The 16,503-nt window shown below is 35.9% G+C and overlaps 1 protein-coding gene across 1 annotated transcript in view; it reads left to right on the top strand.

Moving 5' to 3' along the window:
• The first annotated feature begins 2,414 nt into the window (after positions 1-2,414).
• The window catches only part of adamts18 (ADAM metallopeptidase with thrombospondin type 1 motif, 18), a 51,454-nt gene continuing 37,365 nt past the window's right edge, over positions 2,415-16,503 (top strand). Inside the window, exons 1-3 of the mRNA XM_088938894.1 lie at positions 2,415-2,526; positions 2,678-2,756; positions 3,765-4,078. Of these exons, the coding sequence (XP_088795020.1) occupies positions 2,416-2,526; positions 2,678-2,756; positions 3,765-4,078 (504 nt within the window). The 5' untranslated portion in view covers position 2,415. The remainder of the gene's footprint in view (positions 2,527-2,677; positions 2,757-3,764; positions 4,079-16,503) is intronic.

Here is a 16,503-nt window from a genome sequence, read left to right as displayed (position 1 = left end):
TGAAAGGTAAATAAAAGGTGAAATCTGTTTCAAATTTATGGAGCTTGTTGAAATACAGAATTGGGCACAGAATGCTGAGCTACCAACTTTCAAAACTACGAGGTTTTCTATCCTTCTGGGTCTTAAATAATAAAATCAATGACCATATGCTTATCTACATAGATAAATGTTTCCTGATTTATTAGGAGATACTCTAGATTTAATTTTGGCATCACAGTATGTAGATCTCATATTAAGCAAAGTACAGTATATCCCTAGAGGGTGAAGTGATGTGGGGAAACAGGATAGTAGACAGTAACCTGAAGAGTTGAAAAGACTGGGTGAAGGTAAAATGTAACTAATTGTTGACATACAATTACACGTTTGCTTGCTTTCTAGAGTACATTTAAATATTAACTCGATATAGATAGTCCACCTCAGCAATGTTCCAGATTATCACAATTTGTCATTTATAAAGTTCCTTTCATCAGTGCTGCTTTACCTTGATTTCAGTTTTACAATAAAAAAATGAATTGCTTTGCTGTAGTTTTATAGAAAGAGAGACTAACTGGCTATTAAATCATTATTTTACACCTGGGTATCAAGGGTCTTGCCTTTAAAACATGAAAATGCTGAGTTATATTTCTTGAATCCAGGATAAAAAACACTTGGAAATTAATAAGTGTATGTGTATATCGGAGTGGAGAAGTATACAATTGGTCTGCCATTTTTTCCATGGAATTTGAACTTCATGGGAAAATCAATGCATTTCAATGTGAAACCTGTTGTGACTGACAGGGCATAGATGGCTGCTGCTTTAAAATGCTTCGCCTTTCACCCAATGAGAGATGGGGTTAGATGGAAAGGATCTGTGCGTGGGGGGATGGTGAAACTCACTTTACAAGAGGAATATTGTATAATGACATTTAAAACAATACAATCTATATTCCTCACAATCAAATGAATAATTCCATCAGATTTAAAGTGGTTAGTGTCAGTCTTTATAGCAATGTGTTTATCAAAGAGCAGAAATGTATCAAATTAACTGAATAAAATTTGCATTTATTTTACTTTTGTTCTTGGGAAATGAGGGGTAATTAAACATGACGTCAGGGCATTTTGGATTTTATTGAGGTACATCTCCTATGTGGTAAACAAGGTAAGGTTCCATTTTTATGATACTGAATGTGAATGCAAGAGCTCTAAAACACATTCTCTTAGTGTAATGTTTAACACCATTATTGCACTAATTCAGCATGAAAATGTAGTGTTAATCCATTAAAATTGTATTTTAAAAAGACCCTTTGTGGAAAATGTTGCAATTGCAGACATTTTCACAAAGTAAAAAAATGCCATGCAATTACAAAGGAAGGATTGATGTCCTTGCGGCTCACAGTTTTCAACACCTGTAATTAAAATGAAATAAGAAAGACACACTAGCAGTGAAATGGTTAAGTGTGGAGTGAGATGCTGCAGAACCATTAACTGGCACTGATACTCTTTGCAGCTATACTTAGTTTTCAAACAGGTTCTCCAGAGCAGCTAAGTAACAGCTTTCCTTGTATCCAGGCTGTAAATAGAAGCCTGGGGCTATACTAAAGGTAACTGTTTACTTAATACATTTAAAATTGATAATCTCTCTATCATCCACCTTAATGCTGTTACACAATGTGACGTGTCTTGGTTGTTGTGCGCATATACTGTATTTATGGATGCTATTTCAATTTATTTGCTATGCATGGAATACCATTGCCATTCCATTGCCTTTTGACACTATTTTAAAATTAAGACGTACTTAATCCTGAAGGTAGAAAAAGTTTTGAATAGTGCTGAGAAATATGCAATTCATATTCACCCTTTATAATCAACAAATTAGTTATACTGTACTTCCATTTTGTATGAAACCAATCGTTTTTGAGATCAATTTGAGTATACACTGAAATTCAACACCATGTGCTAAAGACGTGTACCTTTTAAATCGCTCCATATATTACTGCTTGTCAAAGACACATTTGTACGTACAATCTGAGAGACTGAAATACCCGTTTTAAACAATGATGCTCCGAGAAGTTTTCATCAGGAAATTCATGATGTTTCCGCTGAGGGTTGCATTTAATGAATTTCCAGTACACCTCTCCGGGAATGGTTGGCGCTGATTGGTCCTTCAGAGAGGGTTACTGCTGCTGAACAGCATGAGCACGAGCCGACTGTCACTTTTCAGTAGTAGCAGAGCAAACTGCAGCTCAGTAGCCCTGCTACCTGATGCAGCAGTGTGTAACACAGCACTTTTCTTGCAATTAAATCCAATGGATTCAAACGTCTTCAAGTAAGAAACAAGCAAAGGCAAAACAAGTAAAATGTCCAGATTTTGCTTTCAGCGCTGTCGAGGGTTATTTTTGCATTTTTCAAGGCGAAGGTAACAGAAGACGTGCATGCATGACAAAAATGGATTGCCTTTTCCTGTTGATATGGACTTTGCATATTCCAATAGTAAGCTGCAGTTCAGTGAAGTTTTTGTCAACCCTGTGGTTTGGGAATGTTATGAAGGCAGGTGACCAATTCATTTTAGATCTTTATTTCTGTGTCTTTTATTCTTTTTTTTGTCATTTCGTAGATTTACATATCTTTGTTTTTCAAATAATATTTGGAAATGAGTGAAATGTCGTGTCTTCACAAATCCCTGTGTGCTGTTTTGCAGATATTGCAGATTTGTTGCTCCTTTTCTGTCTCTTCTGAAACAGCAGCTTTAAGCAGTGAGAGCAGTGGACTGGATCATGGTTAGTACTTTTGCTTATTTTATTGCTAAACGTTTTCAGCAGCACGAGGGTGCAGGCAGGGATGTAGCTAGCGTATTGTATTACAAGAGGATATTTTTAAAAAAAAAAACTTTAAGCTACTATTGTAAAAATGCATAATAAAAACAAAATTATTAAACAATTTAGAAAATACCGATAACTCCGCTACCGACAGGGAAACAATCCCTAAGGTTTATCCCCAAGGCATTTGACAATATTGAAAACAAAATGTGAAAATATTATGTATTACTTAATAATAATTAACTTAAGTGTGTAGTTATAAGACACTATTTCACCAGGTGATACGGAGCATATGGCACTGACCCTCAATCCTGTGTCTGCGGTGGTCAAACGCATCGACTGAAGGGATTCCCTGTAAAAGCAGTAGCTGGCGCCCGCTGCAAATCAGGTTTAGCGAACCAGCTGACAGTTTGATTTATCAGTGACGGAACAAGTGAGAGTTCAGGTTTTAACTTTGCACTTAGCTATTCCTCTTCTGGATTTGCAATGATGAAGTAAGAGGGCGTGTGTAATCAAAGAGGTTTGGAATATTAATTATGCTGGTATAATTTAAATATTTTTTTAAACTGGACTTAATTTATGAGTTAAAGGCTTAATATTGAAAACCTCGTCCCCAACGAATACTGTACTTACTGACTTGCTACGAAAATCGATTCGATTAAAGTTGCTTAAGTATAGAATACAACTGAAACTACTAGTAGTACTTTATTAATAATGAGACAGATAAACCGTATATAACATGCTTTATTTCGCATGGCTTTTCATTTTTCTGTTTTTATCGACTGATCGTCTGTCATGTAAGTTTTGAAAGATTCAATATATAATGAACCCCATGTAATACTGTGTCAATACTTATATGATAGGGGACCTACACAAACGGAAAATAGCAAATACTAAACTTTTACACTATTAGTGTAATTTGAATTATTAGGTAATGAAGTTCTGCATATACTGTATATTTCATTTCAGATTATGTTTTTGTGACACCTATAGAAGTAGACTCCATGGGACGGTACATCTCTCACGATATTTTGGAGAACAGCAGAAAGAGGAGATCTTTGCAGTCTGAGAAGGACTCGGTACACTACAAGCTGTCAGCATTTGGAACAGAGGTGCACTTAGACTTAAGACCCTCCAATGTGTTAGCAGATGGCTTCACAGTACAGACAGTCAGCAAAGAAGGCACTACACTACAAGAGCCTACTTTCAGCAATTGTTTTTATCAGGGATTTATCAGGAATCACAGTGCTTCTTCAGCAGCCATATCAACGTGTACAGGCCTGGTAAGTTTTCTCTTAGCTGGTTGTGGTTGGTGATGTCTTCGGCCATGATGACACTTACGTTTCTTTAGAAATAAGAGTTATACTGAAGCCAATACGAAGCTCTACAAGAGAGTGTGTTTTAAGGTACCACATGTGCATTCAATCACTCCCACTCAACCACCAGCACTCTTATTAAAACAGTATTATCCTTTTGAAGCTTCCAGTCCTTAGTTTTCCAAAACGTTCTCTGCTTGTGTTTTAGGAGAGCTAACCTTTGATGCCGAATTATAGTTACCTTAAATATTTTTATAACAAAATTTCCTGGCTACAATGTCTCTTTGTTGTTCTCACTCTTCCATAAATGGAAGACTTCCATGGTAGGCAAAATCCTCAGCCACCCTGTTTATTTGATGATACACCGTTTTTTTATTTCTTGTAGTACTCCTTGGTTTTAATTTTTGTGCAAGAACGCTAAAGCCTGTACCCGGTCATACATGTGTTTTTGTCCCCTTTTGAAATCTGTGCTGCCATCTGTGAAATGCTTGACACCGCTGTGTGATATGTGAAATTAGGGGCTTCCAGGATATAGCGTCCTAAGTCAGTGTTCTACCAAAAAAAAAATCCCAAATCTGTGAAACTAAGATGCATGAGTAGAAACAGGATACACAGCTCTTTGTAAATATTTCTGAAGCTGTGGTTAAAGTTCGAGTCACACAAGTCATATGCCCACCTTGTACATTATACTGTGATGAAGCATACCTTGCGAATAGCCTCTATCTCCTTCTTTGCACCCTCTTCTTTTGTCTGCTGTTTGTCCTGCTTCCCTATCTGCCTTGTTCACTGCAATTAAACCAAAAGTGATGTTTCTCCTGCATGGTTGGCAGCACTAATCTTTTTATTGTCCCTTTCATTAGTGGTAGCTTCTTCACAATAAAACAGCAGTGACCCATTCTTTAAAACTACAGAACACCACAATGTGATTGGGAAGCAATTGCATTTGAATAGACTGGAAGAGCTCTTTGATCTATTTTTTTTTTTGGATGACCTAGAGGACTTGGCCATTCAGTTGTCTGCTGTATGTTGAATGTACACACACTCAATCTCGCTCAAGAATCTCGCCCAATGTCACTTACAGTGAGTGAAACAGGAGAAAATAAAAGTAAACACTGCCCTACCCTGGCCTGTTTATCCCCACTTGGCATCTTTATTCACAAGAAGCTTTGGATTAAATGCAAATGGGGGCTTATGAGCCTATGCAGTTACTTGGACACTTGAAGATAATTGTCCATTTGTTCTTCACAAATGTTAATTTTTAATTAAAAGCACTTTTTTGTTGATGGCAGCAGCGCTCCTAGGATATGCTTTGAAGCTATTGTCAGAGTTTGGTTTATACCATTCACACATAGAATTGAAGAATATCTCAAGAGCTCTTTAATCCATTATACAGAACCAGAGGTATAATAAATGGAGGGAATTTGACAATTCATGACTAGACCTAAATGGGTGGTAATTTGTGTTTCCCTATGTTAGTGGACATTCTAAAGTCTTATCTGTTTGAAAATTAGGACAGACGAAACACCTATCTGATGTTGCTGAATTTCTGTGTTAGTTTTGCAAATTTAAAAGAGTATGAACAGGCCGTCTTGTAGTTTGTTCAACAGTTTTGTAGTTGGTGGGGGGGGTCACAAGGGGCTTGTTCAGTTAAGTATTGAAATCCGTTAGCTTAAGATCACAGTCAATCTGCCATTAATCAGTATTAGGAGCCTTCTTAAAAAGCTTGATCTCGAATAAATCAGCATGGAAACTGGATTACCTCTAGGTCACAACTTTAGGATGTTAGAGGGTCACTGGGTGGTATATTTGAATTGCTAGTTGGTTGCAATGATTTTACCTTTTCATTTTGTTTAAAAACAAAAGATTCTGGTTCACAGAATGAGACACCAGTTTTTACCTCATTAATTATCTCATTAGATAACCTACTGGGTTACACAGTATTGTTAAACATTGAACGGTTTGATTACCCTTTATGAGATTCCTAAGCGTGGACCAGCATGTCCAGTCATGATAAACATGCCCATGACCTTTCCCAAGCCCTCAGCTAGTTTATGCTCAGCAGCACAAAGTCATAGCCATGTCTTTTAAATTCTTCTCTCTGCTGAGCCCATTTGTTGAAGAGGCACAAGTGAATTTTCTGCCCCTACTCCGACCACTTTATGTCCTATCTTCTCTCTTTTATATAAGCATTAGTTATATAGATTGATTTACATGAGGGTCCTCATTAAAATAGCAACCCATTCTTCTATGAGAACCAAATATGGCCATGCACCACCCTGAGCTGTTCAACACCCCATGCTGTTTCATTCACAAATCTGATGTCAAATGATACAATCTCATTAATATTAGGTTTGTTCTAGTATCACAATGTCAAAATATAAGTACAGTATCTTTTAAAGTGAGATCTCAGTGTTGAACACTATGCAAATTTCTCTCTTCAAGTAACTTGAAGGGTAAAGACACAGATTTTGTAGTGGCATCACTTTAAGACACCAGTAGCACTAAATCTGCTGTTTCCCTGCTTATGGCCTTGACACAGATCATTATGTAGAAGTAATTTCCTGTACAATAGTAATGGAAAACATTGCTGACCCTACCTTAATGTTATTTTTTAGCCTTTTATAATCTGAGTGTACATTAAAAGTGCGCAAATAACAGATCACTTAAGATTATTTTTTAAAATTCAGTGATAAATTGGAAAGTCTCAGATCAATTGCTCAATTAATGGATAAGGCAGAAACAGTCTCAGTGTAGCCACTAATGATAATATAGTTTGAAGGTAATTGTGGTTAAAAGGGCTTAGTTTGTTGAAACCCTTTTACATTGATTATACTTTATTGTAAGAAAATCTCTCCAATTTCTTTCTTATCTTATTTCATACTAAAAAAGAAATGCACGGATTTCTTAGAAGTCCATTTTATGATGTTTAAGAAATTTCCTATTTTGCTCAGATATGTATTTAGGCATATACTGTAATAGACATTTGAATTAGAAGTTAGCATCACATTTAAAATTAGGGAAAATGAAAATGTCATGAGATTTACATGGTTCCAGAAGTGGAAATTATGTAAAGAACAGCCACTTGTAATGTCATAATTGTTATGACATATGGTTAATGGATAAAGACTTTAAAATGCTCACATGGCAAAATTACATTTAGATTTTAGGCAACACCAATTTTCTGATATCTGCATATGGTATTCTTTGAAATCCGGAACAAGGCTGGCCCCAAAATGACTTTTGTTCAGATTTTCCAAGCCAAACAACTGCTTTATTTCATATAACTATCAAAGTAAATTTCTAGTTATCAGCTAACATCCAGTGCTGTAAATTGGTCCATTTCTAATTAAAAAGTGATAGTTTTACTTTGCATGCATGTTGTTGAGACATTACAATTTTGAGCACAGCTGATTTGACATCACAGGTTTAAGGTGGTGACGTTCTTTCAAGTACCTTGCATCTTTTTCTTAATGCAATTGCTCATATTTCATTATTGTGGTCGATAATTTTCTCTTTCACTTGCTTTGAAGTAGTTGTACATTATCTAATGTTGTGTTTTAAAGACACATGTGTATTAATTTTATAAAGTATTTAACCCCCTGATCTAAAATCAGTCTTGGATGATTGCATTTTGGTGCTGTGTTTCTCAGGTTAGAGTTTGTGATTGCCTCTCTATGAGCAGAAGGCTGAGGTGTGTCACTTAAACCTTTTCTGCCAGTGAACATTTGGCTTTCAGCTGCCCAAGCAAGATGTGTTTATTCAGCTCTTGGGATTTGTTTGTTGATGTTACTAATGTGAAGTCTGGAATTCTCTCCTGAAACAGTTGCAGTTTCCTATTTAGCAGGGTAGATGATGGACAACCTGTTGTCAAGACATGCACTTTTCAGTCCTGGGCATGTAAATGTTTTTCTCTTCTGAAAACATCTGCTATAAGGACATTTTGGATAGTAAATCCTTTAATATAGGAATATAAAGCAAAATGTATTTGATTATTGCCAAAATCTAAACAAGAATGTACAATTCACTGTATAAGCTGTAAGCTGTTGCTGGTTTCATAATATTTCTGCTCTTTGACAAAATGATTCTATGATTAAGGCCCTAAGAAATTCATGTGTGGTGGGTGGTACTAATATACTTTCTTAAAGACCAGTGGTATCTTGCAGAACTTCCTATTGGAAAAAACGTTAACACTCATTGCCTTATTGAACAACTTGGGTAGCCTGTTTGTGTATGATTCTGACACGCCACCTTTAACTTGGGTTTGGGAGAAAAGCTAAAACAGAATAAGCTCAGTTATTTTTCCCGTTAGTTTTCTGCCATTCATAAAAATATATGTACAGTATTGTTCACATCAAGGGCAGAGTGTAGGTCACCTCACAATTCAAGAAAAAACACAAGTGGAGCTTTTAATTGTTATTACAAAGTGCACAATAATGTCAAATGGTATTGGTAAAAAATAGTATGTCTATTCAAAAAATGAAAAAAATCCCTTCATTGGCTAAATAAGGTGTAACTTTCAATGTCTAGTTAACTCCTGTAGCCTTTTTTCAGGATTAAACTTAAAGTTGTACTCTTTCTCTTTGCCAATGACCAGCCCTGGAGAGTAAGTTGCCAACCTATAATCTACTGTAGTAATACTCTTCTTGTGGCCATACAGTTAAACATACAGTGGTGTGGCCAGAGCCTGTGCCCAACTACTTTGGTTTCCTGCTTTAATACAACTTCACAGCTGCAGAGCTTCAAGGCTTAAGCTCATAGTGACCACCTGCATTGCAGGACAAACCAGAATACAGATACTGTACAAATTCCTGCTGGTGCTCAATTCAGTTTTTCTAAAAATCAGCTGAAAGCCCAAACAGGACTGTAGGTTTTGAGATATCTACTGTATACTTGTCTGAATGGTCGGTTAATAGGAAACAGAATTCCTTTCTATGACTTTTAGAATATACTGTACTTCCATTCTTTCTGTTTGTAATACACGGCACATATGGAGTCCGATCAGTTACAGTATAAATTATGGATGAATGCTAAGGGCAATTCCCAACAGTTTGTGGTAACAGGGATACAAAGAGCCCAAAGTAAAGACTAAAAAAGTCAAAGTAAGTAATAAACATCAAAAATAAAAAATAAATACGTTTTTATGTACAGAATTTTATTTACAATTTAAATTGTATAATGACCACTACATTATGGAGATAACAGATATTTTCCATTATCCTCCACAATGTTGTGTTGATCATTTTGGGAGTGTTTAGAGTGTTGGAAAAGGTACCATTTCCTGATGCTGCCGCCTGCTGTCACTTCCTCCCTCAACAGTGTTTTTCCCTCCTGCTGTCAGAGTGCACCACACCTCATAGTCCTTTTAATGCCAACCAATTGTACCACATAAATCATAAAGAGAGGCACTTAGAACTCTAGGATTGACGTGTAAATGCCACTGACCTGTGCGGTATAAAAAGGTGTTTTATAAAATACTTTCTGCCAGCCAAGGCTAACTGGTATCTTTCTTACCTTATGTTCATGGAAACTGACACATGGAATGACTCATACCATAGAAGTCTAGAGCAGCAACTGAGAAAGAAATGGTCAGCTGTCTCTGACAAAGTAATCAGGTCATAGAGCAGTAGTCTTTGTACCTCAATCACAAAACAGCAGCTGAACTAGATGTACCCTGTCACTACTTAATGTTTTTCTCAGCAGGTGTCCTGTATTTCATCAGTAAATGCTACTCTTGCAATGCTACATCTTTCCTTCATCCTCCTGTCATTCTTTGATACTAGTTTCCTCTGCCCACTCACATTCCCCCTCTATCATATTGACAAATGGTTCTTACAGGCATTAAATTTTAAACCTGACCTGAACAAGTCTGGAAATGTCACTACAGAAGTAGACTGATTTTCCACAGCTTATAAGATGCCTATGATATTGTTTGTAGAAACATAATTTAACGGTTTTGATCATAAAAGTCAGTGGATACTAAAATAATTAAAATAGATAAAATTGGAGCTAGACCTAACCCAGTCAGATAACAGAAATACTATTACATAGATCTCACCAAAACAAAGTGGTTTTCTGACATTTTGTTAAACCTAATCCAGGTAGCAGAGTTCTCTTGATTTATGATCATGAACATGTTCTTTTAATCCTGCTAAAGCACAGATGATCCTAGACTTAACATTGATTGAGTGGATACAGTATCTGTGTTTTATACTATGTTGTTTCAGTCTTTTAAGTTGAGACATATAAAAAGTCCTGGTTGAAAGATGGCAAATTCCTTTTACAGTTTGGAAAAGTTATGGTTCTACATTTTATCATGCTAACTGACAGTGTGGATTGTGACAAAACCAAAGAAAGTTCTTGCCATTATAAGTTCTTCTGTGGTCACATGAAAACTACATTTAAATGTAGACATGATTTAGAGCTTTATAATAACTATGACCTTCAAAGAGGAAACACACTTGCTAAACTGGAATATAATGGCATACACGGATGTCTTAAAAGTAGCTGCATACAGTAGTTTATATTTTATATATAATATATATTATATGTAGTAGTGATATTTTATGGACTCAAGGCAGCTAATGAACAATTGTTCACAGCCCACATTTATACTGTACTTAGAATATTTTGAGTAGAAAAGAAACATTGCACCACATCAACAGTACAGTAGATGTTTGATTGAGCAGCTGCATCGGCACACAGACTACAGAGGAACAAATAGAAATTAGATCCATGAAGAAGCAGAAAGAAAAAAAACATTTAGAAATATTGAGTCTTCTTTCATCTGCAAAAAATACAATGCCTTGCAAAAGTATTTAAACCCTTGCACAATAATCACATTTTGTGGCTTTAAGGCTTTTAGTCATTAATATATTAACATAACAATTAATAATTGTTATATAGATACCTTACTCCGCAAATTCAAGGGAAAAAACCAATTAAAGATCATATGAAAGAAAAAGGGAAAAAATCATGATTACTTAATTATTCAATCCCTTTCCTGTGGCACACCTAAATTATGTGCCCAAAATTATCTTAACAAATGTGACACAATTAGTTGAGTGGTCTCTGTGTGCAATAGTAGTAATTCACATTATTTCAGAATACAACTATGTCTCTATCACTAGTCAGATAGTAAAGATGGGGTGGTCAAGATCTAGCTGGTGTCAATATTTGCAGTTTGAGGAAGCTTCACAGGTTTACCTTGGTTAATTAAGTTTTTGGTAAAACATTAAGAGTTATCAACTGTCCAGCAACACAGGATAGACGATGGGGAAAAATGAGGAAGACGGAGGAGAGAGGATGGACAGAAAGACACAAGGACAGAAAAGAGACAGTGTCAGGATTCTTATTCAAGTACTTGGATAAGAAACTGATTTCCTGTATAAGGAATCCCTATGTTAAAAATAGCCTCTCTTTTAAGAATAAGGAGATAGCTTTCTCATTCACTTTGTAGAATTCTGATTTATAGAGAGATTTAGCTGTAGGTTGTATTCTGTTTGGTTTAGAAGGCAGGTTTAACTCTTTTTGGCCTGTGGGTGTTATAAAGGATCCTTGCAAACTTGGAAGCAGTCAGGGGTTTTTCTGGTTGGTCAGGACATAAAGTAGGCCTCTGCGACACCTCATTTGTAAACAGGTTAATTTGTATGTTGTGTGTTTTATGATGTTTTGTTTAGGGTGTGTTGCTGTTATTATTAAAAAATATTTGTTTATCCCAGTGTGCCTGATATATTACTCTTTTTTCCAAAGCTGTGTAAGAGAACAAAGATCTGATGTACCTCTAATTATACCAGCTGCTTGTATATTTTTGGCATTTACAATTATTGATTTTAATTATTACTTATCCTGCTCGGTTATTTCTGTAATCTTCTATTTTTAGAATCACCTTCTATGTTCCCACTGTGTTTGTGTAGTTTTTCTCCAGGTGCTCCGGTTTTCTCCCACAGTCCAAAAACATAGTGGTAGGTTAATTGGCTTCAGGGAAAATTGGCCCTGGTGTGAGTATGTGCATGTCTGGTGTCCCATCCAAGTCAGAGTGTACCATGCCTTGTCTCCATTGCTTGCCAAGATAGGCCCTGGCTCCTACGCAACCCTAATTTGGAAGAAGCAGTTAAAAATTGATAGGTGGATAGTTAACAGCAGTGTTAATGTACCTTGTTCGTGAAAGGAGAAAGAACACAAAATTCCCATTCAGTTTAGCAGAGCAATTTTTCGATTTGTACTGATGCCAGAAGTTAGGATTTCAAACTAGAATAACAGTTTTAGAAGGTGATGAGCAGGGGTGATGAACAGGGGATTTATAAGCTGCAAATTATTGTAATTATGAATTATTCTATAAATATGAAATCAACACAAGCACATCTTCAGACAGAAGGTCTGTATCATTTATATGGGTTTCTATACAAACATCAGTAGATATGTGGATCTCTAATTTTAATATATAGCTAAATTTACTCTAGATGACTAATGGTACTACTGTATATCCTATTATTTTGGAGAGTTGAATAATGCTTAGTGGCGGCCTGATTGCTGTAAGTGACTAAGAGTTTTAGGAGGGAAAAATTCCTTTCATGCAACAGATAATTTGAAACATTACCTTCTAATCTATGAGACTATTATAGTGTACTTTTAACGAGATAACTAAAGGGTGCATCAAATGCAAAGTAAGACTATCAAGAAATAGCTGTCTAAAGGGTACGAGCGGTGTCTTTGAGTTCAGAAAGCACGCTGAATTACCTAATACCTTACTTTAAATGTTGACTTGTTTAAACCTCTGTATTTTGCTGTGGGATTTGGCCTTGCATTTATCTGTTTTGGAGTCTCTCAGTCTGTAACAATCTTTCAAAGAGTTTCTCATTGACACAGAACATCTATGCTTTGACGGTAAAATGAAAACATAACAAAAAAGCCAAAATAATTCAATTTTGAAACAATTTTAAATATATGTACTAAAATAGGTGACATGGTGGTATAGGGGTTAGCATCACTGCCTTACAGTGCTGGGCCCTTGGGTTTAATTCCAGGCCTGGTTACTGTTTGTGTATGTTTTTTATGTTGCCCATGTGGTTGTGCAGGTTTCCTCTGGGTGCTATCGGTTTCCTCCCACAGTCCAAAAACATACTGGTAGGTTAATTGGCTTCTTGGAAAATTGGTCTTAGGTGTGAGTGTGTATGTATTTGTGTCTCCATGTTGCCTGCAGTAGACTGGCATCATATCCAGGGTTTACCCTGACTTGTGCCTGTTGCTTGCTGAGATAGGCTCTGGTTCCCCCATGACCCAGAATTAGAAGAAACTAATTGAAATTGGATGGATGTACTAAAATTTTATTTTGAGAAATAACTTTAAATGTCAACACTTTGTATGCTATTAAAAGAATCCATATTTTTAATGCTGTCTGAATATCTTATTACGACTCTAGACAAAAGCACTTTATAGTTAGAATTTCTGCAGTCCACCCAAAACCAATAAAGCTTACAATTGCTGAGAATATGTAATTGAGTTTTTAAGGCAATAAGATGATTCTCACACACTGTACATATTTAACCCCTTTGCTGTGGCCATTAATCAGTTCAGAAGCAAAAGATGAGTTTGACAGAACTCACAAAATATGTGTAATCATTGCTTTCTCGATATATTCGAAGTAGTTTAACTTTTGGTCAGAGTAAATGCATCTGTCTCTGTAAGTTCTCTCAGATATTGAATTTCAAGCCACAACTCACACAGTGATATGTTAAATTAACCATGAAGATGAAGAGCTTTTGAAATAAGTCAGGGATGAAGTGGTAGAGTATGGTTGAATGCCACAAATCAGGAGACAGAAAGAGGAAGCCAATTTATACAAGAAAATTTCCAAATCACTGATCATCATTAATGGCAAACTGGAAGTACATTAGCGATGCTACTGTGAAGACAACTGCTACTTCGAAAGCTGGCCTATGTGGGCAAGTGGCAACAAAGATGTCATTATTGAAATAGCAATGAAATGATACTGAAGACATCTGGCAGGCAATTTTGTGGTCACACAATACAAAAAGTAAACTTTTTGATGTAAATGCAAAGCATTTTTACCCTACTGCAAAGCCTAGTGGTGGCTGCATCATGCCATGGGGTGCTTATTGTTCTTGTTTGCTCTTTTAGCCTTTCAGAGGAGGACGAATCTTTAATGTCGAATGTGTGCTATATTGGTTGCTCTTTCTCTGGACTGAATACAGAGCTGCAGTATTTTTTTAAACTGTATTCAGGAATCTAAAATGAGGTCTTACTTACTATTGTAAACTAACATCTTTTAAATTCTCTGTAAATATAAATTGTATATAGACATACAGAAAATTCTATACATTAACTGTATATCCAAACATTCTTATTTTTATTACATCCCCACATTGTTTACAAGCTGTAAATAATGTTCCAACATAAACACCAACATACAACAAGTCTTTTTTATACTCAGCCCCTTCACACTGAGTTTTTCCCATTTTATAACTGTAGTTTATATTTTTGTTACCTTAATGTAATGCACTGCACTGGTCCACATTAAGAGCTACAGGCCAGTCGTTTATTGAGTCCTGAATTCTATTGTAAGTCTTTTGGAATTTCATTTGCTGCTTCTACAGTGTTTAGTAATCCTTCTTTTTTCAGGTAACTATAGTCTGTAAACTATACCAAAAGCTGTATTCCTAATACACATCACTTTAGTACTCTTCGAAATTACATCAACCCAATCAGAGCATGCATTCTTCCCTTATCTTATTCTGTTTTCTATTAACCAATTTTATCCATTTCTGCAGTCACATTATCTGCCAAGTGTCTACAGAAGAGAATTCAGAATTAATCCTTTATGGGAAACTCTATTAAAAGTCTTCTGAAAATCTAAATACACCATATCATTTCCTCTTTGTCTATTAACATGTTAGTTAAGATTTACCCTCTATAACCTTCTGTATTACCTTCTAATGTTGACTGTCTCCTAGAACATTATTTCTATACAAATGACCTTCTACTGTAGCTTAGTTATGATCAGAAACTTGCAAACAAGACTTAATGGTTTATGCTTGCTTCAGATATGCAGTTCTTTTTATGGATGGGTAGTACTCTAGCACTTTTCCAATCCATGTGTTTTACTCTTGTCTTGAACGACTGTTGGATTTTTGCTGTTGGGTTATGAAAGGTTTGAGAGGCCTGTCTGCCTTTCCTCGTTTATCCCTCACAGTACTTGAGTTGTTGCTGTGAGCTGTGATGTACATAAACATTTGCTAATTCTAGGCTGGCTGGGTGGGAAAAATGCTAAAAGATACGTCATGCTATAGAGCACATTAGTGGTGTTAGATACAAAACAATCTTCACTAGTTTAATCTAAACAATCTTAATTGATTACTTACAGTAGATACCAAAATAAAATAGGCTTACTAAGATATTTATTGGGTTAGGTCCGGAAAACCTTTTTTCTTAGTTTTGTTCTAATACCCTGGCTTCTGAAACATCCAAAAGAGCCACATCACCACAGATGGAATCGATTTCCTATGATTAACAAACAAAAGCACCTACATCTGTTAACTGCTGTGAACCGTTGTGAGATATTTTACAGTAAAGTTTGGTATGTCTGTGATACAAATAGAATACATGTGTGATAATTGTGCTCAGGAACAGAGTAATGTGTTAACAGCAGGCTTGGTTGTACTGTTAGCTCCTTCAGGATGTTGCTTAATGTCTGTGATTACTATATCGTAAGAAATGTTTGGACTTACAGTATCATGCCGTGCCACCACAGGAAGATGCTAATGAGGTCTGAGTTAATTGTTTTAGGGTTATCAAGAATATGAGCTTGTATAGCTAACAATGTAGTGTCTCTCTTTTCTGTGTCTCAGCTTGAGTGCATTCTGGATGATTTTGCTCCTGTTAATAGGTAGCATAAAGGTCTCATAAACACTAGCTTTGGAGCTAAACAATTTCTGAGCAAAACTGAAAAAAAATTTTTTAATGTTTTAAAATAATTAATCTCATCCTGATTTCCCTTGGAATTACCCTTCTCTTTCATCGAATAATAGATCTGTTTAACAATACCTGTGTCAAAATGGGATTTGTTTTAGCAATACAAAATATATTTATTTCTCACAAAATTATGCCCCTCCCTGAGTTATCAGTTTGGAATGGACAGTTGATTACCTGCAGCCATACACCAGACTGGGGTAATGTTATCAAAAGACATACCATGTTAGCCAGTTAGGTTTATTTACCGGTCCTCTGCTACTTCACTGAGGAGAATTTTGATGAGGTTATCGACAGATGCTACCTGTCAGCTCTGTAATTCTGGAGTAATGGAGACTTACAGTATATACACATGGGTGTATGTCATGTGTTTTGGAAATATGTACAGTAGGTTCTGTATTAAGCTA

This window comes from Atractosteus spatula, chromosome 21, assembly GCF_055471065.1.
Source record: "Atractosteus spatula isolate fAtrSpa1 chromosome 21, fAtrSpa1.hap1, whole genome shotgun sequence".
In the NCBI taxonomy this organism is placed as follows: domain Eukaryota; kingdom Metazoa; phylum Chordata; class Actinopteri; order Semionotiformes; family Lepisosteidae; genus Atractosteus; species Atractosteus spatula.
The sequence above is the reverse complement of the archived record's forward strand: the minus strand, read 5'-3'. Positions and strand labels throughout refer to the sequence as shown.